The sequence below is a fragment of the Suillus discolor genome (assembly GCF_016758755.1).
Source record: "Suillus discolor strain FC423 chromosome Unknown F5147scaffold_36, whole genome shotgun sequence".
NCBI lineage: Eukaryota > Fungi > Basidiomycota > Agaricomycetes > Boletales > Suillaceae > Suillus > Suillus discolor.
The window spans coordinates 79,368-100,848 of NW_024541283.1; the positions used below are offsets into that span (position 1 = coordinate 79,368).

Here is a 21,481-nt window from a genome sequence, read left to right on the forward strand (position 1 = left end):
GTGGTTGCAAATTACCACTGTTTAAGCTGGAACATTATTTATATTCTAGTTGGGACTCTGCATATGCCTCAACGCACGTTGACCACGGTGTTATGAGCTTTTAGAAACGGTTGTCATATTCCAGGGAACGGTAGTAACATACTCGTGCACGGCCCTCGGTGCAAGCACCAGTCACCATGCTTCAAATTTCAACTTGTGACGGTGAGAGTCACTGACCGAAGGCCTGTACTATCCATTCCGGTGCAATGGGCGGCCCGCTCTGCGCAGAAGTCGACAGTCACGCAAATGTCACACATGCTGTGGCCGGTTTCAACATTTGGCGCAAGTACAGTAGATATCTACTTAACTACGAGGGTAGGGACTTGCCCAAGTCATGTATGGATAAGATCGTTTATGTAAGGGGAGATCGGTCATTCGAGGCCGGTCCGAACTAATTTCCGGATTATAGTTAGTATATAGTTGCGTCGAGAGCGTAACAGCATCAACTCTTGGCATTTGAAAGTGGTGAAGCGGTGTGTTGAAACGCAACGCTAGTCTAAACTGCTCCATATAGAGCTCCATAGACCCTGTATCACCGGAGGCAATGTTATTATCGTTGCGCTGATGACTTATCAACTCCAGCGGTTCACGAACCGCATCATATCTCGTCTTATCAATCCCTCCGTGTCTTCCGAGTCAAGGCGTATTGGTTATTGCCTCCAGTGAGTTGGTTGCGCTCGGCTTGCTTTTCAACTGCTGCTTTAATCATTTCTTGTTTAACGTTTACTTCTTTCCGGATCTAGTCGTAAATTCACAATGCAAGCTCTCAAGTTCGAGAAGACTGGCTCCTTGGATGGATTGTCTCTGGTTAACATTGATAAACCCATATTACGTCCCGGCGAGGCTCTCGTACGTGTCAGAGCTGCCGGTATCAACGGGGTAAGCCTACAACTTGGGTCGCATCATACTGCAACAGTATTCTGATCCATCATCAGTCCGATGCTGCAGGCATCCTAGGCATGCTTCCTTTTGTGACCACCCCCCGCATTCCTGGCAGAGATTTCTCGGGGGAAGTCGTTGAAGCGCTGGACGCGTCTGGGGCCTCCAGTCAAGAATGGATTGGAGCAGAGGTGTGGGGAACAGGAAGCGAGAGGGGCTTCACTTCAGATGGAACGTTTTCGCAGTATGTGTTCTACATGCATTTGTCTCTTGTTTTCCTGACATACTCTTCTTCAGATATGTTACTGTCCCTGTCGCTGCATTGAGCCGGAAGCCAACATCTCTCGACCACTCCAGGGCTGGCAGCATGACTCTACCGTGGTTATGTGCCTGGATTACAGTTGACACTCTTGCACACGTCAAGGAAGGAGACAATGTTATTATCATCGGTACATACATCACTTGATATACTCTATTCATCATCCCTAACCAAATCCTCTAGGTGCTCGAGGCGGCATTGGCTCCGCAGCAGCCCAGCTCTGCAACGAGCGCGGGGCACGCATATTCGGCACGTACACCTCGCTCGCCAAAGTGACTCCCCCATCATACATCACGCCCATCGAAATAGGCTCTAAAAACGCCATCCGCGAAGCCATCGCCAAAGCAGGACTGCAGAACAAAATCGACGTTTTACTAGACTGCGCCGGCTACGACCAGCCATTCAACGACGCGCTTTTCACGATGACTCCGAATGGCACCGGTCGTGTTGTGGTTATGGCTGTCCATGCAAAGGACGGATTGTTCCCGATCAGCATGCGGACGTTTTATACAAAGGCCCTTACGTTAAAGGGCATGCTGTCGAGTATTCTTGGCCCGTTGGAGGTTAAGGAGGTATTGGACGAACTTGCGAAGAAAATTGATAGTGGGCTGCTAGAGGGACCGAAGGAGGTCAACGAAGTTGATATGAAGGACATGGGCACTGTGAAGGGTGCTCTGCAGGAGATTTTAACTCGAGCTTCTCATGTTCGTTCAGTGATTATTCCCTGAACATAGTATTACCAGTAGCTGTGTGCTGCTACTTCGATGTTATGGATATTTAATCTATCAAGCGTATTCACGATTTCATCACTAAACCGAGATGTAAACCAGAAGACTTCAATAAGATGATCCAGGCGGCAATTGAGGGGAACGGCATCTAAAACGAGCAAGAACATTCCTCCAGTGTGCTATGACGTTTCAGAAGTCTACAACTACCCCACGAGCCTCAGCGAAGTCACGACGCGTGGCACACGAACTTGCGAAGTTTAATAGAAATGCCAATCCGCAGAACCTTGTTGGAAGTGACTCGTCTTATTGGTCATGGCACACGCGATACCTGGGCCTGAGATCCGTACCAGAAGCTTCAGAACATTTGCCAACAAAGTCGCGACGCTATTCACCATCAAGCTGCTATGCGAAATTCCACAGAAGTCACATAAATAATAGGCGCAAGTAGGGTGTACTAGTAGTACATATGTAGTAATTAATGCGATACACACAATGTACATATCAATGCATAACATGCAATAGATTAGGATAAATGACAATAGCGAGTAGAGTCAAGCACTTTATACATGCAACCTAAAACGGAACAAGTGGCTTGGCGTCGACGGTATAAGATCTAGAGGAAGAATTCCTCCAGTGTGCGGCCAAATGTCGTAAGACCATTACGAATCGTTTCATCTGTGCCAACAAACGTTGCTCTGAAGAAGTTCACTCGCTACATGGTTTCTTGAGTGTGCATTCGACGCGCATGATGCGAGAACTTACGTCATTAATGTGGCTTCCCATCATCCCCGTGCGATCAGCGATGGCAAATGTCGATGCTGGCATCATGACCAAGCCGTTGTTTAGTAGCTTCCGGAACAGCTCGTCCATGAGGTCCGCGGTGTTTGTCGTCGGACCGCCTGGGACCGTCGGGGTCTGAGATGCCGAGAACCGTGCGTGATGCTCAAGGTTGATTTTGATCCAAACAAACATCCCAGATTGTGGTACTTCCGCAGTGGCGAAGCCGGAAGTGGCAACCTTCTGCCGGAAGACATCCATGAAGAGATCCCTCCGACGTTGATATTCGTTGCATAGCGATAAGATCCACTTCATAAAGCCATCGACGCCCCAACCATTACTGCCAAGCAACTCGGCAACGAAAGCTTGGCCCATGCCATGTGGATGTTGCGAGGACGAGTCCGTCAGCATGTCAAGTTTATCTGCGAAGTAGCTGTTGCTCGTGACCCAGCCGAGCCGCATTCCGGGGGCAACGATTTTACTGAAACTGTACTCAGAGTCATATTAGAGTTGTGACTCTAGTGAAAAAAGGAAATGGTCTTACCTATCCAGGCGCATTACGCGTCCATCATAATCCATGGACAGGAATGACCGAGGGAGAACTTCCGCCATGGCACGTGTGTGTCCATACTGTTGTATCGTACTCTGGCTCACGCCAAGATCGTACTGGAGGAAAAAGTAGGGATCATCCTCAAGGATGATGATATCCCAATCGTGTGCAATTTGATATATCTGTTGCCTTCTTTCCAATGAAAGGGTGCTTCCTGTCGGGTTCTGCGAGCACCTGGATATGCATTGTGAGCTGTACGGAATAAATTGAGAGCTGGCGATGACGTACGGGATCGTGTAAAGCACATGGGGTCGTTTACCTTGTTTTCCTTCATCCCAGTTGGATAAAATTCGTTCCAAATCTGAAGGAACGAGTCCATTGTTATCCATCCGAATCGGGACCCATTCAATGCCTAGGGGCAGAGCAGCATTGGTCATAGCAGAAAAGGTGAATTCTTCGCAGAGGAAAGAGTCGCCTGGGTCACCGAGAAGACGGAAGCATTTTGTCAGCGCGTCTGCATTGCCAAGGCTAAGCGAGACGGTGTGATTGGGAGGAGAGTGGATCCTGTCGTTGAGGTCTGCAAGGGCATCGCGGACATCCTTGAGACCAGCACCAGCACCATACGCAAAGGCGGTACGAAGGCTCAGAGCGCAGGGCTCGTCCTTATATGAAGCAATGATATTTTGCTCTCCAGTGCCAGACCTCCATGATTGCACGGGGTCATGCTCGTCAATGGAAGGAACGACAAAATTCACCTCGGATATGGGATACAACGTATGATGCGGATCACCTGCACTAAATTAGCCAGTGTGTTCGTCCTCGATGACAACTCACAAACCGTTTCCCATATTGATGGTGCCAGGTTTGACCTGAGCAGCTTTCCAGATGGACTTAATTGGATTAGGGAGCCTGGAACGGGCTTCCGCTGATAGATAGCGAGAATAGTCGACATGGCTACGCTTGAGACTGACATCGACTGCTGAAGCAGCAGAGGCAGTTGAAGGTAAGAAGACCATTATGTGCACAAGGTAAGAGGCTGAAATTCGAAGGACAGATATGCTAAATTGCGGGGTTTTCCCGTCCTCTCCCGTCTGCTTTTGAAGGATACAGGCGTGACGCGCTGGCACTGCTAGGTATTACTTCTCGATCAGGACGAATCCAAGATTGCAATGCCAGTCGTCACGTCAAGACAATTGCAGCGCCCCTGACTTTGGCTAGTCCTCAGCCTCCTTGAGTCACTTGAACTCAATTCGCATTATTGGGAATCCAAATGAACGCAGAGCGGGTGGAAATCGCCCTTTGCGGCTCTTGTCGACGAGTATAGCATTTGGAGAAACTATGCGACCAGTCGGAAATGATACTTAGTTAGCTAAATAGTTTGTTTCATCAAATTTTGCAGTACATTTAGTCTGCAATTGGTCGCTCACCTGTCGGAGGTGGGTAACCGGTAACGCACTGCGCAACTATAGTATTAGTAGTGTGAACCGGGGTGAACTTGCATGAACCAGTCCATATTTTAATTTAAACTCCGCAAACATCGCGTCGAGTCCAATTGGAGTCTGGTGCGATCCACAGCGATCCACTGGCGCCGTGGCATCGATGATCGGGCTACCATGCTAACGCTATGCTTCATCGATCCTCACCACATGCTCTCGATTCCAACAAATGTACTAACGGCCTGGGTGCTACTATAGGTTGCTACAACTCCGTAGTCCTTCTGGCACCTGGCGACGGTCTATGTAGCAAGCAGCAAAACCTTCAGGAACTCAGTGCGCTCGTCCAAATGCTTCCGGTGGTTACGGATCTGCGACTAGCTTCGGGGCTTGTAACGACAGTCAGGGAGGCTAGGAAATATATCTCAAAGATAGGAAGCCTAAGGAGCAGGAGGTGCTCATACAGATAATCGTCAGTGCGATTACGGTGTTCATTAACGCTGACCAAGGTAGGAGGTTGATGATTCAAAGTAATATTATTCTGACAAATAATGAGTCAACAGTGACGGATCGAGGGCGACACAACCATTCCATTTTGACTTCTGTCCAAAAAAAAATTTCCCCTGTAAAGATTTGTATGCCACGTCTGCAAAATTGTAGGACTGATCAGATCGTTATCCGGAGCATCGCGTTCCCTTGATGCTGTCCGACATCGCACCTCACACGCACGTGTCGTAATCAACTTTTACCTCTAGTACACCATCCAAACCAACTAGACGTCAAAGCACAAGGGCGGCAACAGGGTGGGCTTATCAATCTGAATGTAGCTGACATTTCCTAGAAGGTCTGATGGGGCTAGGGACAATTGGTTTGTCCACCCCATCTCTGGAAACTCGCACGGAGTCGCAGGTACTACGGCACAGTGCGTACTGAGAATATGTGCATCATAATCAAAGTTCGAGAGATGGACCTAGTCGGCACTTAGCCACTAATGGCATGCAGCTTCCACTCTTACTCCTATAATTTAGGCTTCAGGTTCATGTGCTCAACCACTTCCACACTAAATTTATACCATGGCGGTCCCACCACAGGCTTAGACGTTGGCAGCTGCTTGGGATAGCATAGCTCCAATCCATATTCCCTGATGAGTGATAGTACCATTTATTATCATATTCCGCATTGTCTCATCATCTGCGCCACGTTCAGTCCTTGTCGCTGGGGTTTTCAGTCTCCCAAAGTCTTGGGCCATTCGCGGTGATCTCCGTCGACGCCGCACGTTCATCCATTCTGTGAGAACAAGCCTTACACCCCTGTGTAGACCCGGCTCTTTCACAATGTGCATTTGAATCGTCTTACTGGCTTAGTGTTAAAACTATCTCGTAATATCCATTTGGTCATCTTGTGCACATTCGCCAATTATCAATTGGAACAATAACGCCTGCCTTAGTAATGGCTTGCGGCGCACAAAGTCCCTCTGCGGCACAAGTCATTTGCTTATAGCAGCGTAGGATTTTTAACATTACAACTGGCCTGCAAGGTACGCATAGTTCACTTCGCAGTATACGTCAACTAGCTGATTCTGCATGTCTGATAACCATCTGGCACATTCAACGAATTGGCTTTGTAACTGTTTGGGGAGCAATACATGTACAACAATAGTATGTAAATGCCATACGGAGCTCAGAGCTGAATTGCATGATAGACTAGTAAGAATCTCTACCTCCTGTTGGCCTGTCTTCGTGTAGTTACATCTTTATGTCATTGGGTCAAGATCAATCGAGTACAGACACGCCGTGAGAAGGATATTTGGGCATTTTGAAACGTCACATTCGCAAGAGCCTGTCCTGATGGTAACAAAACGGTCTCGGGGAGCTCATGAAGTAATATTCCCATGTCGCATATCACGGAGACTACACCAAACGAATAAAGGGGTGATATCCTCGAAGCCCTAATGCATTTACTATAGCTACTAGCAGTGCCGGAAAACGTGTATGAGAACATCAGACAACGGAACGTGCACAACGTAATAGATAACTTTCAACGATGATGGTGTGGCGCTCTAAGAAATGGAATAGAGATCTTCGATCATACAGATGGGCCACAGGTACGTGGGTCCAATCGTAACCCCGGGCCAGTTTCTGCAATCAAAATGACCAGTCACTATTGATCTCTGGGGACGGTGCTAGTGGTTATATAAGGACGCCTCACACTGGTACTATCTCCGAATCATCCTCAGAGCCTCGGCTCACAGGGAGGCCATATGTAAATGAAGTGATGCGTATGTGCACGTGGTGATATAGTAACAAGGAACGCAGCTGCTAGCGCCTCAGATCTAGGAGAAACGACAAAGTACTAGTACAAGTTCAACAGAGCACCAAAATTACAAGCAACATAACAGAGAGACTCATTGACAGTAATAGTTTCCTTCCATATTATCAGGGTGATCCCCTACACGAGCTCCCCTCGCCGAGGCTTGATGCGGCTGCCCGAGTACTCTATTTCTCTATCATGACGATTCATCAGTACTTAACTTTGTGTTTTAATGAAGATAGGGTTAACGGGGCACATACCTGTGAAAGACCACGCTATCACCCCTTGGCTCAGAGCTGGGCCGATCATGACTATCTGCAGGATCTGGATCGTGCATGCTACTGAGATATAGCACCCAAATCATTTTTTGTCTGGTAAGCAACATGTAACAGCACGCACTCAACCCAAGGAGCGCTGAATACATATATAGCGAGCACAGCGAGAAAAACCAATGTTAAATATGTTATTGCAGTCAGAATTTTCACAAAGAGCTTGTCGGAAGTGAAACCAGCTATAAAGACAGCTGAAAGTATTTTTGATATTACAGACTTCAGATGAGTACGTGCGCACAAACCTGTCAGTAAAGCCAGTGTTGAGACTGCTAAAGCCAGGGAAGGATAGGCCATCAATATAAGGGAGCATACGAGGCGCAGGCGGGATCGCTTTAACGACTGGTGGTTGTTATTACTCGAGCATGAAGAGTGTATGAAAGGCAAATGACACACTTTCAATATCCGTTTCATATCTGCATTTCCATAACAAGTATCATAGATGATGAGGACAGAAGTTCCAGTCATCAAACTGATCAACGCAGCTACAAAAGATGAAACTTGAAGGATATACGACCCTGAGCATATGTCAACCCAACGAAGTTTGAAGAAGAGGATCCGGAAGTTCACCATGCTGAAAAAATTGTTAGCTTTCAAATCCCGGGGAAATAGAACAGGTGCATACGCTTGCGTAGGGCATAAGAGGTTGAAATGCTAAGAATAGTAGATTAGAATTTTGTAGACTTCGTACAAGACAAAGAGTACTTACGAGGTTGAGTAGATATAAAAACAGCACTTGTGGTCAAAACCTATTCAATGAAGTCAACCACGTTCCTTAAGCCTTTCATGATATCAGTACCAGACCCGCCTGCAAATAAGTTTCAATGACTGACGGAACATACTACTGATACTTACCGTGACGTTCATGTTTCCTAATCGATCTGTCACCATTTTCTTATGTTCTACCCATTCCTCCTTTTTCTGACCATTTATGAGGTCATCCCAGTGGTCGACCGATGGCTTCGATATAGCGATCATACACAACGCCTTAAAGCACAGACACCAAAAGGGATGTCGTGGTGGATCATACCATAACGGCTGAGTCTTATCCGACTCAGGACTTCGAGATGGAACAGGTGCCGCACTTGGGGATACAGTGGCGTCTGTCATAGAATGAGTGGAATCGTGGAGAATAGTATCTACGTTACACGTATGAGTACTTCAAGAGCATGGGGGACACGCGGAAGCCAGCAAACAGTAAGCAGAACAGGGAGTGCCGGTAACTTTCTTTGCCGGCTTCGATTACGGGAGGTTCACATACTAGTAGGTGACTTCCCGTAATATCTGTGAAAGTTTTGGTCGGATAAGTATTTGGACAAAATCTGTAAACCACCGGGTCCATAAAACACTTGTAATTACGTACCCACCCTGATGCCCAGTGAAAATCGGTCGGACGCCCTCGCACGGAGATCGACGGATTTGTAAGTTTGGAGTAGTCGGTAGACCTAGATCGATGGAAATCCAACTTGTGCACACAAACGTTGAACAACATGTGTACGATTTGAGCAGTACATGCTCAATGCTGCAAGAAATCCCTCGTACAGTTCAGCATGTTCAACTCAAAGTGCACATCTTGTCGAGCAGTGTTCCGCAGCAAATGGTCCGTGCGCGAAATCCAACTTCAATGTTTCAACTCGCTCGTATATACTCATGTCTTGTGACTTGGAGTTTCAACGAAACTCTTCTCCTCTCCCATCACTGCTAGTATCATCTCACTCGCGGTAACACAGCACGCCCGCTCTTCTGGCATTTTTCTGCCAATGTCTCCAGCCTGGTGGGTGTCAGTGTCTTACTTTTCGAATTCACTACAATCGACAGCCATCTCAACACAATCTCGCTTTTTCTACTACACCACAGCCGCAGATCTCCTGGACAAACAGAGATTTTTCTTGTCAAATGATGTGAGTTCGTTGCCTTGGTTGTGTTGTACTCCGCAAAGATAAATACATTCAAAACAGAGCGCATATAATCATTCATTCAACCCAATCCTCTAGTAACAAGCTCGAAATGAACAGCTAATGGTCTTGACATGTCTCGTGCCATACTAGTGCATTTTTTCACCCTAACGACACCGCATACTAGTACCACGGCCAGGCAAGTGAATTCATTGTATTCTAGTCACTCCTACTCACTCATTTATATGTCGAAAGGTCTGTCATCATTCCCGCAGCACATTCTATAACTTTCGAAGATCCATTGCAAGTCTACTAGTTACGAACTTTTTGCCTTCGCTAACCAGTTTGCAGCAAAGGCGCCATGAAACTTTTGAAGCAGAAACGTGAAGACTCCATGAAACGGCCCCAAACATCGAATCGTAGATCTACCACCACGATGGCAATGCTATCACCTCCGATTCATGACACCACTTCGACTTCTTCAGCGCCTGCCATTCGTGCTGTCGTCGCCGCACCTATAAATACCAAGAGATTCCGTCCGGCTGCCACCAAGAACGGCCTGAGGTGAGTGTAGCACCTTGTTCTGTTTTCCGATAACGCAACATTTTCCTTAGAAATCTTTGCGCTCATCGCTGGCTGAAGCAGCTATAGTAATGCCGAACGGATCCTCGCAAGACTTCAAGGTATATTGGGACTCGCTCGAGAAGACCCGTCAAGCGGTATCTTTTTTCATTCTTCTTATCGTGTTCTAGTCTACTAATTGTAATACCTACTACTGCAGAGCTACGACATCGAGGCTTCGAATCTGGTAAGTACCGATCCTATTTCTGCTGTGCACTTATTCGTGTCTTTTGTTTAGGTTGCCGACAGTGTGTGGACTGCGAACACAGTCGACGTTCTCGCGAAATTATCTGGTGGCACGTTGCATTAGCTAGGCGCTGGGTATCGTGAGCAGGGGTGGGTAGTAGGACGGAGGAGCTGGTGCGAATGGGCGGGCGGGTAGCCTATTTTTATAGTGTTTTCTCGTTGTTTTGTTGCAGTCTAAATGCATTGTTTTCCGTCATTTTGCGTCGATACAATCTGAGAAGCAACATCCATTCAAATCTACGGAAATATAACTACTCGATGTTTTGTATACTGGCGTCAATCAGCGTCGCTACCGGTCGTCTGAGTATCGACGGAACACGCCATTTGTCGATGCTCATATACGGACATCCAGCTGTTCAGGTTCCGTCGATTTCCGTTGTTCTCCGTGCGAGGGCGTCCGATCGATTTTCACTGGGCCTGATGATCCAGGTTGAACGTTGAACGTTGATCATCGCGCATTGAAATATTGATGGCCCGTGTGTTTATCATTCCACGTAATTTTCAGCAAGCTCCTCAACCACATCACAGGAGGAACTCATTGTAATTTAGCAGCGTTGTCGCTGTTATCAAGACGGCACCTGCGAGAGCGGGTAGGGCTGAATAAATCTCGTACCGTGGATTTTTCTCGAGGTTAGGGTCATGATCATTGTCAAAAGGCTGCAGAATCTATTATGATATAGGTTGGCTTGAAACCTGCAAGAAAAGGCCACAAAACGGCCATGATCACGCTTTCAAGATTAATTTGTTTACCAAAATATTCTCCTGCGCTATCCATAACCTTCGACCAGAGTTTTATACAACTTCAAATGCACACTGGCAGGGTCTATATCAGCTTTGAAGTTCTCGCCGGGTGGTGCTGTATTTCCGGGCGTTCAATAGGATAGCTTCATTAGTACATTGCGTCATCCTCACCAGTAAATAGAGTGATAAGCATGATGCTGTGGTGATATAACTGATATTATGGCAACAGTAAATGTAGCCTACTATGACCGCCGTGTGCTCAGGCTATGTCAAGACTGACGTCATAGTAGGCCGGCATTAATGTAGATTCACTTCACTAGACTCTGGGTGACTATCGTAGCGAACAGAAACTATCAACCCATTATGATAAGAGTGATAGAAATGGTGGTTCGCGATCAACAAAATACTGTGTCGCAGCTACTGGATACAACTGTCCCCGCGCACTGCAAAGTGTATGAATTTCTCGAGTAGTAGACAATGCGAGGCGCTGGTAAAATCAACAACATAACAAATGAGCCATCAACAGCAACGTGACCATCTATACTGCTAGCTAATGAGGTGATCCTTCTTCTAGACTGGCAGCTTGCCAGTGCCTCAGGCTTGCTCCTAGGCTGGCATGGCATCGGCATTGCTATGGGCAGCACTAATAGGGCCCAAATTAATTTCTGGTTGTTAGGTGATATCTGAGAGCACATACTTTTTCATGTGAGCTATGAATACGTATATTGCGAGGATTATAAGGAGAAGGACCGTTCCACAGATTGCTGCAATCAGGGATTTCACGAAGACTTTGTCAGATGCGAAGCCTGCAATAAATATGGCTGAACAGGTTTTGAGAAAGGCGACTTGAAACCAAACGCGGACACACAAACCTATCATTAAAGTCGCTGTCGAGAGTACCAGAGCCAGTGAAGGAAACGCCATCACTACAAGGCAGCATATAAGGCGCGTGCGGGATTTCTTGAACGACTGATAGTTGCTATTACTCAAGCCTGAAGCTGTATGAAGGAAGGCAAATGACGCACTCCCAATATGTCTTCGTGTGCATAGCAAGGGTCGTAGATGATGACGACAAAAGTACCAACGATCAAACTGATCAACGCAGCTACAAAAGAGAAAATCTCGAGGGTATATGACCCTGGGCACACGTTAGCACAACGAAGTGGTCAGGGGAGGAACTCTACCATGCTGAAAAACTTGTCAGTTTCGACATACGGGCATGATAAGAAAGGAGATATGCTTACATTTTCGTAGGGAAGAGATTGGATTGCTGAAAAATATAGGTAGGTTAGATTTTCGTAGTCTTCCTACAAGACAAGAATGACTTGCGAGGAGGGGTGGATATAAAAACAGCACTTGACGTTAAGACCTATGCAACGAAGTCAGCCACAATCCTCCAGCACCTTATTCACAGTTTTTTTTACCAGACCAGCCTGTATACAAGTTTGGGTAACGGAAGGGACATACGACGGACGCTTACTGTGATGTTCATGTTTTCAAACCGCTTCAACACCATTTTTTTATGCTTCTCCCATTTCTCGTCTGTAGGATTTTTTCTGAGCTCTTCCCAGTGTTCGACTGACGACTTCGATATAGCGACTATACACAACGCCTTAAAGCAGAGACGACCAACAGCATTTCTTGGCAAAGCACACCATTTGGAGTCATGGAGAAGGTTAGTGGTGGAGGCTGTCGTCGAATACGTAGACATGGGCAGATACTGAGAATATTGCAGCATAGTGTTGCATGCATATGTATATAGCACTGACATATAGGCAGTTCTATAGGGACTGATAGACGCGGCAGGAAGTAGGCTGCGAGTAGAGCAGCAGAGTACACGAAGCAATCTTCATTAGCGGCTTCAGTTACTAGAATGTCACATACATTGTTCCTTAAACGGAAGCTCGCCAATGATGAGATACGAGAAGTATGGAAGTATACACAGAACATTAATTTGTCCATTATGAGCCCGCAGGATCACAACCACAAAGTCCAGGGTTCAAATCGCTGGACAGGTTAGCGTGGCGTCTAATCATAGCGCTTCATCGATACCAGCTGCGCAGAGGCCACAGCCAATACACTCCAAACATGCTGGTAACACAAGTCAGGGTTGTTGCAATGGAAGTGGAATAGTTCTGCTTACCGAGCCCACCACAACATGCACACAAGTAGCACGGGCAACATAGGGGATTCTCAAAGGCGCCTACGTAATAAACATGAGGCAATAAGCGCTTTGAAGAGTGTTCAAACTTCAAGCCAACCTTTGCAGCACCAGAAACTGAGCATTACGGCGGCTAGCAGGACGAGGACAAGGCCGACGAAAATAATAATTAGGTACACTGAAGTGAGTGTCAGAAAGAACAATGAGCGAAGACATTGTTGCCCTACATTTTTTGCTCGTGAAGCTACTAGTGGTTTGGCGCTTGTCCAAAACGCCACTGACATGTCCGTGATTAAGTCCAAGGGCTTCTAACAGATCACCAATCTCCGAGCAATGGGAAATGATCAGAAAGGCGCCTATGGAGAGAAGGGAAAGCGCTATAGGAAGGATAATACGTCGCAGCCTCGATTTGTGGCAGGCACGATGTGATGCTGAAGGGCATTCACACGGATAATTTAGATTGTGGTCGTTGTGTTGACATGTAAGACTTCTCTTCTCGTGAGTTGTAGGAGGACCATACATGTCCATAGTGCTTGTATTGGGCTGGCTGGAGATCAACTTGAAAGACATAATGGTTGCTGGCAAGGTGCGCTACTGCGGCAATTTGATGCTACACAACATAGCCACTCTGGATCAACAACTATGCCGAATTCGGACATTCAATATCAATATTCACTGGCAATGTTCATTGAAGTTGCATGCAAACTTTACGGTGCCGACTCCATGACCACATGCGCACGCATCATGCAAGTAAGTGTGTCGCACATCACAGAGTGTGGCTGTGGCAGTCCATGTCAATCTGGAAAATTCCGGAAAGCGTCTATGTATCTTTTGATGAAATGTACGTTCAGATCATCGCGCTCACAATGCATCTGCTAGCCTTTCAGTGCTCAACTCATTAGCAGGACTAGTCTGTGTGGAAAAGATAAAATGTCCTAGCGAGCGAGCGATCGAACATAATAGTATATCAATTTATCAATCCTGATTCTAAAATAACTGCAAAGGCCCAACACCGCAACCGCAACTAGAACCGCAACACCAAACTTCCGCAGCCCTATTCTAACGGTGATTCGCTTTTCGCCCAACGCTCCAGCAGCATCAATTGCAGCAATATCCTCTTTTGAAAGCTCTGCCATGTAAACATGTAAGGTCACTGACTTACCAAATCACTCCTCAAAATGGCACTCACCAATATCGCCTGCATCTTGATAGCCTTCTAAACGTGTCTTCTTGGAGCTGGTTCTAGAAGAGCATTAAGATTTGATGATCGACATTGGAAAACGAAGTGGAACCTACGTGACGATAACGGCGCCTTTAGCCTTTGTCCAAGCGAGAAGCACCTGATCTGTAGTTGCCCCAAGTCGAGTGGCGATCTCGTTCAGTGGAGCGTCTAACGGGCCACTGGGTTCCTTGGTGAGTGGTCTGCATCCTCACATCAGTCGCGTGTGCGTGATGCAATACAAATTTCCCACCGGAGGGCGCTGTACGCCTCAATGACAATGTCATGTTCAGCAGCATACTCCACTATAGGCGCCTGTTGCAAGTAAACATAGGGATGGAGAAGGATCTTTCTCGAAGGTCAGAACCCTGCGATCAAATTGCATCGTGTTGTTCTCTTACCTGGTTCACAGCAGGTTTGATTTTCGCAGACTCCAACAGAATTTCCAAATCTTGTACACCAAAGTTACTTACACCAATACTCCTATGTTCATTAGCGGTGAGCCAAAATAGCAAATAAGGTTGTTGCAACATACTTTGCCAGTCCATCCTCCACCACCTTCTCCATTTCCGCCCACGCTGTTGGGATGGCCGGTACCGCGAGGCGTGGGTTATGAATCAGGTATAGGTCTACGTAAGGTGTTCCGATCTGGTACCATTAGCATCTAGACTAACCGGTCGTGCTGAGTCACTCACGTTGTTGACGCTGTTTCTGATCGCAGTAGGAATATCCAGCCCGTCGAAGCCAGAGTATTTAGTCGTTATGAATACATCTCCGCGCGACAGACCACTTTCATGAAGAGCGATGCCCACCTCACCCTCATTTCTGTACCCCTGAGCGGTGTCTACAAGATTCTCAGACTTTCATACAACTGCAATGCTCAGTGATGCTTGCCAATGTGGTAGTATTGCGCGTCGAAAGCTTGCGCGATCTGGTCGATGGGACCCTGCCCGTTCCCAAGGGTCCATGTACCATAAGCAATGCTCGGCATAACGTAACCTGATGCCATTGAGTGAACAGGAATTATTCCACCTCATTTGAACTTACCGGAATTCAGCGTGACAAGATCCCAAGTCATAGTTGCAATACCGCTAATCAGGCTTGGGTAGGATGGTTGCCAACTAAGAGGCTGTATGTGAGACGACTGTATCGCAAAGGCCCAGCCTCCACCCATTTGGGTGAGAAGAGGAGGATATGAATAGATACACTTGAGGCTAATCTTAGTATCTCATTCGTATCATATATGATGCATTGATGGTCAATGCTTTCTTTCCAGCACTACTGTACACAATTCCGGGCTGGTCAGATATAACACTTGCCGAGTACATAAAACAATGCAAAGCACTAGTTCAAAGCAACACAAACATCTTAACAAATAAGACATCGACGGCAACATATCCGTTCATACCACCAGCTAATGGCACAACCCTCCCCCTAGACCTGACGGCTGCCCGAATGCTCTGGTTTTCTGTGATCATTAACACTCAAATTAGTTTTCGAATCAAGCAAGATGAATGGGAGGCACGTGCTCGTGAGAAATTCCGCTATCACGGATATCTGTGGTATGATTATTTTCTTCTTCGTGTGAAGCAATCCTGATAGCACAACACCCAGATTAATTTCTAGCCAGTGAGTGACATGTAAAATCACGTACTCCTTTATACGGTCGCTGAATACATATACCGCGAGTGCGCCGAGGAAAATCAGTGACAAATAGGTTGTTGCAGTCATAATTTTTACGAAGAGTTTGTCGGATGTGAAACCAGCTATAAAGAAGGCTAAAAGGGTGTTGGTATTAACAACTCAAAACTGGGACGTGCATACAAATTTACCTGTCATCAAAGTCAAGGTCGAAACTGCCAGAGCCAGGGACGGATACGCCATCAGTATAAGGCAACATATGCGACGCGAGCGAGAATCCATTAACGACTGGCAATTACTGTTACTCAATTCTGAAAGGCATATGAAGGTAAAAGACGCACTTTCAATACCCGCTCATTTGCATAGCAAGTGTCATAGATGATGAGGACAGAAGTACCAATCATCAAACTGATCAACGAAGCTACAAACGAGCACAGTTGAAGGATATACGATCCTATGCACACTTCAACATAACGAAGTCTCACGAAGAGAAAATGTACCGTGCTTGAAGAACTTATGAGTTTCCAAGTGCCGACGGAAGGCAAACAAAAGGTACTCACACTTGCATAGGGCATAAGAGGGTCAAATGCTAAGAATAACCGGCAGATTAGGATTTTGTAGGCTTCCAACAAGATAAAAATGACTTACGAGGTGTAGTAGATACAAAAACAGCAGTTGTAGTCAATACCTATTCAATGAGGTCAGCCACGTTCCTCGAGCAGCTTTTCAAAAATTTACCAGACCCGCCTGTAAACAAGTTTCAATGACTGAAGGAGCATACCGCCTATACTTACCGTGATGTTCATGTTTTCAAACCGATTTACCACCATTTCCTTGTGTGCGATCCATTCTTTCTTTATCGGACGCTCTATGAGGTAATGCCAGTGATCAACCGTCGACTTTGATACAGCGATCAAGCACAACGCCTTATAGCAGAGGCGCAGAATAGTATTTTCTGGTAGAACATCGTGCCATGGTTCGCCATTGTTCATGCTTGGGCGCGCAAGGGACGTGGGACGAGATTCAGGGGGTGAGGTACTAGATGATCTAGTGGGGGTTGTCGTAGCCATGGGTAGAATGACCAAGAATAGTATACCAGCGTTGGATGTATATATACTTCGGCAGCATGTGAGATGGTCCTACCAGGATCTGATACAATCGCGGAAGCGAGAGCAGAACAGCCGCGAGGAGAACGCAAAGATTGCGGGTAATCTTCGTTGACAGCCTCGGACGCTGGAATGATATATACATACGCAGTGTTCTATAAAATAAAAGCTCACATTGTGAATACTAGATGTATGAAAGTCTTATCCATTTCAAGACAGTTAAGTTCACAGAACCATAACCACAGTGCTCAAATCGCTTGAGGCTAGGTTGCAGATAAAGGCTGATCCCCATTACGCAGAGGCCGCAGCTAGGGCACTCTAAACATGCTGGCAACATAAGTTAGGGTCGCGTAAGATAGAAGTGGTATAATTTTGCTCACCGAGGCCACCATAACACGCACGCAAGTGCAAGGGCAACACGACATGTAGAGATTCTCAAAGGCGCCTGTGTAGAAACATGAGGCAAAAAGTGCTTTCAAGAGTGCTGGATCAAAGGCCTTTCCAGCACCAGACTCGATCGATCATTGTAGCATAATGACTCGCGACCGTGACCAAGTACAAGTGCTCTCAATAAATCACCGACTTGTGAGTAGTGGAAAATAACCAGGAAGGCGCCTATGGAGAGAAGGAAAAATACTAGTCACCAGGAAAGATTATCGGCGCCGCACTTTGTTGCAGGCAGTGTCTGTCGCTGAAGGAAAATCACATGGGCAGTGATTCAAATTGTGATCACCGTACGTGTTTACATTAAGGTTGCATTGAGGATTTCTCTTCTTGTTGCGAAAGGACTATGCATGTACGGCTGCGCTGGATCATATGTGACCGTCTCAGTCAGGGCCCTGAGAGCCATTTCCGAATCTGAATCCGAATTAACCAAAATTTTAACATTTTCGCTAAGGTTAACTTCAAATTGAACGCTACTGACATCAAACTGACATGCACTGGCAGTCTGGCAAGTACTTATTATGTGCAGCACATTGCACTAGCCTGAAGCTAAAACAGCAAATGAGGTTTGTCGTAATATGCTTAAAGTTAACAGTCACTCCTTCACCACTTTCACCAATTCTGCCCACGGGCGTCAGGATGTCCGGTACCGAGGGGCTGTTTCTGATCGGATTCGCAGTAGGGATGTGGAGAACAGAGTAATTTGTTGCTTCTGTGAAGAGCAACATTCACCTCGATCATTTCCGTACCCTTGAACGGTGTCTACAAAACACTTGAACCTTGAGGGTTCATACAATGGCCGTCATCGCGATCGCGATGCTTATTGCAGCGGAGGGGATCCGAAGGCGACCTTCATCGGGTAGGAGAAAAGACATAAATATATACTGATCTTACATATATCATGATGGTCAATTTCTCTCCAGCACCTCTACAACGTTGCTCCGCTTGCCTCGACCTTTGAAATAGCTGCAGGCAACCAAGATCAGAATCCCAAACAAAACGCCCACCCCGAGTTTACGCAGCCCATGTCTGACCGTGATTCCTTTCTCACCGATAGCGCCCGCAATATCAATTCTCTTGACGTCCTCTGCAGATAGTTCTGTCGTAATGCATCAGACCTGCAACATGGTCTGTCATTTGCAATAAAGTAACTCGCCAAGATTTCCAGCGGAGAGGTAACTTAGAAGACGCGCTTTTTTAGAGCTGGTACTGCCGGGTTTCGACGTCAACAACGTCACTCCTCAACCGATTCATAAAGACACACGTCACCACGACTGCACCTTTTGCCTTGATCCATGCAAGGAGCACCTGGTCAGTAGTAGCTCTAAGCCTCGTAGCGATCTCGTTTAAAGGGGCGTCCACTGGACCTCCTGGCTCGCTTGTGACAGGCCTTCAAATATCATGAATAGGCTTTCAAATAATCTTGGAAATCATCGCACGTTAAAGCACCGTATGCCTCGATCACGATATCGTATGTAGCGGCGTACTCCAAAGTGGGAGATTGTTGCTGGTAATTGTAGGGATGCAGGTAAATCTACATAATGGAGCGGCCGCGCCTTGAATTTTGGTAACTGCTCGTAATCGGTCCATTTACTTACTTGATTAGCAGCTGGCTTGATCTTTGCGGACGACAGCAGAATCTCTAGCTGCTTCTCATTGAAGTTGCTCACGCCAATGCTCCTGCGGTCGGTGTCAGCTTCCGAATTCGATGAATTGCAAGCACAGATAACTACCTGGCGAGACCTGCTTCTTGGACTTTTTCCATTTGAGACCAAACAGTTGGTATGTCTGGCACAGCTATATCCGGGTTATGAATGAGGTACAGATCGACGTAAGAAGTGTTCAACTGTGATTGTTAATCGACGTCTTCCCACACATACAATACATGACTGCTACGCACGTATTCCAGACTATTTCGAATTGAAGTCGGGATATCGAGTCCATTGGAGCCAGAGAACTTTGTTGTGATGAATACGTCGGAGCGCTCTAGCCCAAGTTGGCCGATGGTGATGCCAACCTCGGCCTCATTTCCGTAAAGCTGAGCGGTATCTGCTTGCTATTGGCAGGGATGCGACGGTCAGTTTCTGTTGTGCTCACCAATATGATAGAATCCTGTATCGAAGGCCTGTGTGAGCTGATCTATTGGCCACTGGCCACTTCCTAGCGTTCCAGTCCCATATGCGAGGCTCGGAATGCTATATCCTGCTCAATGATATTGAGTGACTTTATGTGAGCGTCACTGTATCGTTGAACACACCGGAGTTCAAGGGGATCAAGTCCCAAGGCATTATTAACGTGTTCTCGTATTGACTAACCTTGCAGGATATTACTCTGAGTCGCTTGTCCGTTGTCACCTGTGAGAAGGCACTGGGACCGTGACAGGGCTTGTGCCCATTGACGAAAACATAATGCAGACATTACTCACATGACCTATTCTCACTTAGCTCCACGCGAAGGATCTGAGAAATGGTTCTATTTGAGTCGCTGATCCGCAGCCTGAGACATTTTTGCTGAATTAGAAGCACAACTTGAAGGTGAGCCAGGACTTGCGACATGTGACCACTTGCCGAACGCCAAACGATAACTGTGTATCATGCAGGTACCGAAGAATTTACATATATCATAGGAAACCCTTCTTGATTAACATGGTCTCTACATTTACTTTTCCTCGCCCAAGGCACCCGCAGCGTCGATGGTAGCAATATCCTCCGAAGACAAAGCTACAGCATGTCGTTTAGAATTACTTCAAGTAGTTGATCCAATGAAACTCACTTATATCACCTGCCGCGATGTAACCTTGCAGGCGCGTCTTCTTTGAACTTGAGCTGAACGGAACACCGTCAATGGGAAACTTGCAAGATACTACATGTAAACTCACGTGACGACGACGGCCCCCTTGGCTTTGGTCCACGCCATGAGGATCTGTTCGGTCGTTGCACCAAACTTTGCGGCTATTTCGTTCAATGGTTTGTCCAAAGGACCACCAGGTGACTTTGTGATGGGGCTAGGGATGATAATCAGCACGAACGTATGTGTTAGGGAGTCTGAAATTAACTAACATCAGCGCGCTGTAAGCCTCGATGATAATTCCATTCTTCGCGGCATACTCAAGGATAGGTTTTTGTCGCTCATAGACATATGGATGAAGGAGAATCTATGCCAAATTTTCACTAAAGTTCAATTCAGCTTTGGACCATTCGATGTTGCATACCTGATTGACCGTAGGTTTAATTCGCGCAGATGCTACCAAAGTCTCCATGTCTTTGACGCCAAAGTTACTGATACCAATGCTCCTGCGATAACAAGTCAGATTGTCATACAGCTCCACTTCGCAAGTCATTCACTTAGCAAGACCGTCATCCTGGACCTTTTCCATTTGCGCCCAACATGTGGGGATATCAGGTACTGCCAGGCGTGGGGCGTGGACCAGATAGAGGTCAACGTCCGATAGCCCAAGCTATGTGACCGTAAATGTCATAAAAGCACTGGTTCCAAGCTAAAACAAAACATACGTTGCTCAAACTGTTCTTGATGGAAGTCGGGATATCAAGACCGTTTGTACCGGAGTACTTGGTTGTCACAAAGACATCTGAACGAGAAAGTCCGGTCTCCTTCAAAGCAACACCGGTTTCTTCTTCATTCTTGTAGGCCTGCGCTGTGTCTGCACGATAGGATTGGTGTCGTCAGAAGCTGTCGCTCGGAGACACCTAGGGATCGAGGGCTCACCAATGTGGTTGTATCCACTTCCCAGAGCTTGTTTAACCTGGTCGACAGGTCCTTGGCCATTACCTGTCTTCCAAGTACCGAATGCGATACTTGGCATGTAATGTCCTGACATATTCCCCTAGTCAGTACTGGTTCGGAGGTGATGAAAGAAACACCGACCAGAATTCAGCTTGATCGGCTCCCAAGGCATCGCGACAAATGATAGAGGATTACTTTGAAGGACTTGGAAAAGAGGATGGGTTTATGTGCGTGAACGAACAGTTGATTAATATTCAATTTGGCATCCAATGGGCACATGCTTATCATGCACATGAGTC

The 21,481-nt window shown here is 46.6% G+C and overlaps 9 protein-coding genes across 9 annotated transcripts; 3 read left to right on the plus strand and 6 right to left on the minus strand.

The window, feature by feature from the left end:
* The first annotated feature begins 458 nt into the window (after positions 1–458).
* F5147DRAFT_701210 (chaperonin 10-like protein) lies at positions 459–2,043 on the plus strand. The gene is made up of 4 exons (XM_041437717.1): positions 459–918; positions 975–1,162; positions 1,216–1,367; positions 1,421–2,043. The coding sequence occupies exons 1-4, from the start codon at positions 796–798 to the stop codon at positions 1,963–1,965; spliced, it is 1,008 nt and encodes a 335-aa protein (XP_041291462.1). The 5' UTR covers positions 459–795; the 3' UTR covers positions 1,966–2,043.
* A 290-nt stretch (positions 2,044–2,333) lies between these two features.
* F5147DRAFT_837889 (pyridoxal phosphate-dependent transferase) lies at positions 2,334–4,767 on the minus strand. Its single transcript, XM_041444108.1, has 6 exons — positions 4,720–4,767; positions 4,131–4,661; positions 3,581–4,082; positions 3,287–3,526; positions 2,728–3,229; positions 2,334–2,677 (listed from the first exon to the last, which is right to left on the minus strand). The coding sequence occupies exons 2-6, from the start codon at positions 4,306–4,308 to the stop codon at positions 2,579–2,581; spliced, it is 1,521 nt and encodes a 506-aa protein (XP_041291463.1). The 5' UTR covers positions 4,309–4,661; positions 4,720–4,767; the 3' UTR covers positions 2,334–2,578.
* Positions 4,768–7,163: 2,396 nt separating this feature from the next.
* On the minus strand, positions 7,164–8,645 carry F5147DRAFT_232371 (uncharacterized protein). Its single transcript, XM_041428741.1, has 9 exons — positions 8,220–8,645; positions 8,164–8,172; positions 8,074–8,113; positions 7,990–8,018; positions 7,935–7,938; positions 7,761–7,882; positions 7,610–7,706; positions 7,296–7,558; positions 7,164–7,228 (listed from the first exon to the last, which is right to left on the minus strand). Exons 1-8 carry the CDS (start codon positions 8,472–8,474, stop codon positions 7,374–7,376), a joined length of 741 nt encoding a protein of 246 aa, XP_041291464.1. The 5' UTR covers positions 8,475–8,645; the 3' UTR covers positions 7,164–7,228; positions 7,296–7,373.
* Positions 8,646–9,108: 463 nt separating this feature from the next.
* Positions 9,109–10,322, plus strand: F5147DRAFT_232305 (uncharacterized protein). Its single transcript, XM_041428739.1, has 8 exons — positions 9,109–9,138; positions 9,183–9,265; positions 9,323–9,458; positions 9,515–9,562; positions 9,611–9,823; positions 9,874–9,978; positions 10,041–10,067; positions 10,119–10,322. Exons 3-6 carry the CDS (start codon positions 9,394–9,396, stop codon positions 9,908–9,910), a joined length of 363 nt encoding a protein of 120 aa, XP_041291465.1. The 5' UTR covers positions 9,109–9,138; positions 9,183–9,265; positions 9,323–9,393; the 3' UTR covers positions 9,911–9,978; positions 10,041–10,067; positions 10,119–10,322.
* Positions 9,913–10,190, plus strand: F5147DRAFT_774967 (uncharacterized protein; the record flags this gene model as incomplete). Its single annotated transcript, XM_041441652.1, has 3 exons — positions 9,913–9,978; positions 10,041–10,067; positions 10,119–10,190. 3 exons carry the CDS (start codon positions 9,913–9,915, stop codon positions 10,188–10,190), a joined length of 165 nt encoding a protein of 54 aa, XP_041291466.1.
* A 2,266-nt stretch (positions 10,323–12,588) lies between the features above and the next one.
* Positions 12,589–13,629, minus strand: F5147DRAFT_701245 (uncharacterized protein). Its single transcript, XM_041437718.1, has 4 exons — positions 13,256–13,629; positions 13,129–13,206; positions 13,011–13,070; positions 12,589–12,958 (listed from the first exon to the last, which is right to left on the minus strand). Exons 1-4 carry the CDS (start codon positions 13,596–13,598, stop codon positions 12,900–12,902), a joined length of 540 nt encoding a protein of 179 aa, XP_041291467.1. The 5' UTR covers positions 13,599–13,629; the 3' UTR covers positions 12,589–12,899.
* Positions 13,630–13,963: 334 nt separating this feature from the next.
* On the minus strand, positions 13,964–16,958 carry F5147DRAFT_837892 (NADP-dependent oxidoreductase domain-containing protein; the record flags this gene model as incomplete). The annotated part of the gene is made up of 10 exons (XM_041444109.1): positions 13,964–14,157; positions 14,218–14,270; positions 14,325–14,450; positions 14,501–14,595; positions 14,649–14,730; positions 14,783–14,895; positions 14,943–15,091; positions 16,537–16,576; positions 16,627–16,635; positions 16,683–16,958. 10 exons carry the CDS (start codon positions 16,956–16,958, stop codon positions 13,964–13,966), a joined length of 1,137 nt encoding a protein of 378 aa, XP_041291468.1.
* A 1,266-nt stretch (positions 16,959–18,224) lies between these two features.
* On the minus strand, positions 18,225–19,906 carry F5147DRAFT_701251 (NADP-dependent oxidoreductase domain-containing protein). The gene is made up of 10 exons (XM_041437719.1): positions 19,864–19,906; positions 19,696–19,805; positions 19,536–19,640; positions 19,339–19,487; positions 19,172–19,284; positions 19,037–19,118; positions 18,878–18,972; positions 18,703–18,828; positions 18,595–18,647; positions 18,225–18,537 (listed from the first exon to the last, which is right to left on the minus strand). Exons 2-10 carry the CDS (start codon positions 19,724–19,726, stop codon positions 18,347–18,349), a joined length of 945 nt encoding a protein of 314 aa, XP_041291469.1. The 5' UTR covers positions 19,727–19,805; positions 19,864–19,906; the 3' UTR covers positions 18,225–18,346.
* Positions 19,907–20,005: 99 nt separating this feature from the next.
* On the minus strand, positions 20,006–21,354 carry F5147DRAFT_837894 (Aldo/keto reductase; the record flags this gene model as incomplete). The annotated part of the gene is made up of 9 exons (XM_041444110.1): positions 20,006–20,158; positions 20,211–20,263; positions 20,317–20,442; positions 20,498–20,592; positions 20,650–20,731; positions 20,783–20,895; positions 20,951–21,099; positions 21,165–21,269; positions 21,324–21,354. 9 exons carry the CDS (start codon positions 21,352–21,354, stop codon positions 20,097–20,099), a joined length of 816 nt encoding a protein of 271 aa, XP_041291470.1. The 3' UTR covers positions 20,006–20,096.
* Positions 21,355–21,481: the final 127 nt, after the last annotated feature.

Excerpts from the sequence above, each read along its gene's own strand:
- F5147DRAFT_701210 (XM_041437717.1), top strand. The coding sequence starts at position 796 with ATGCAAGCTCTCAAGTTCGAGAAGACTGGCTCCTTGGATGGATTGTCT. Across the intron at positions 919-974 it reads GAGCTGCCGGTATCAACGGG|TCCGATGCTGCAGGCATCCT; the intron begins GTAAGCCTACAA and ends ATCCATCATCAG. Across the intron at positions 1,163-1,215 it reads TCAGATGGAACGTTTTCGCA|ATATGTTACTGTCCCTGTCG; the intron begins GTATGTGTTCTA and ends ACTCTTCTTCAG.
- F5147DRAFT_837889 (XM_041444108.1), bottom strand. The coding sequence starts at position 4,308 with ATGGTCTTCTTACCTTCAACTGCCTCTGCTGCTTCAGCAGTCGATGTC. Across the intron at positions 3,230-3,286 it reads CGCGTAATGCGCCTGGATAG|TTTCAGTAAAATCGTTGCCC; the intron begins GTAAGACCATTT and ends CTCTGAGTACAG. Across the intron at positions 2,678-2,727 it reads TGGGAAGCCACATTAATGAC|CGAGTGAACTTCTTCAGAGC; the intron begins GTAAGTTCTCGC and ends GAAACCATGTAG.
- F5147DRAFT_232371 (XM_041428741.1), bottom strand. The coding sequence starts at position 8,474 with ATGACAGACGCCACTGTATCCCCAAGTGCGGCACCTGTTCCATCTCGA. Across the intron at positions 8,019-8,073 it reads TTTTATATCTACTCAACCTC|CATTTCAACCTCTTATGCCC; the intron begins GTAAGTACTCTT and ends TACTATTCTTAG. Across the intron at positions 7,707-7,760 it reads ATATGAAACGGATATTGAAA|TCGTTAAAGCGATCCCGCCT; the intron begins GTGTGTCATTTG and ends AACAACCACCAG.
- F5147DRAFT_232305 (XM_041428739.1), top strand. The coding sequence starts at position 9,394 with ATGTCTCGTGCCATACTAGTGCATTTTTTCACCCTAACGACACCGCAT. Across the intron at positions 9,459-9,514 it reads CATACTAGTACCACGGCCAG|GTCTGTCATCATTCCCGCAG; the intron begins GCAAGTGAATTC and ends ATATGTCGAAAG. Across the intron at positions 9,824-9,873 it reads GCCACCAAGAACGGCCTGAG|AAATCTTTGCGCTCATCGCT; the intron begins GTGAGTGTAGCA and ends CATTTTCCTTAG.
- F5147DRAFT_701245 (XM_041437718.1), bottom strand. The coding sequence starts at position 13,598 with ATGTCTTTCAAGTTGATCTCCAGCCAGCCCAATACAAGCACTATGGAC. Across the intron at positions 13,207-13,255 it reads TAGCTTCACGAGCAAAAAAT|TGTACCTAATTATTATTTTC; the intron begins GTAGGGCAACAA and ends CACTCACTTCAG. Across the intron at positions 12,959-13,010 it reads TGCATGTTGTGGTGGGCTCG|CATGTTTGGAGTGTATTGGC; the intron begins GTAAGCAGAACT and ends TTGTGTTACCAG.
- F5147DRAFT_701251 (XM_041437719.1), bottom strand. The coding sequence starts at position 19,726 with ATGCCTTGGGACTTGATCCCCTTGAACTCCG. Across the intron at positions 19,641-19,695 it reads CTTGATCCCCTTGAACTCCG|GATATAGCATTCCGAGCCTC; the intron begins GTGTGTTCAACG and ends ATCATTGAGCAG. Across the intron at positions 18,973-19,036 it reads TCAAGCCAGCTGCTAATCAA|ATTTACCTGCATCCCTACAA; the intron begins GTAAGTAAATGG and ends TCCATTATGTAG.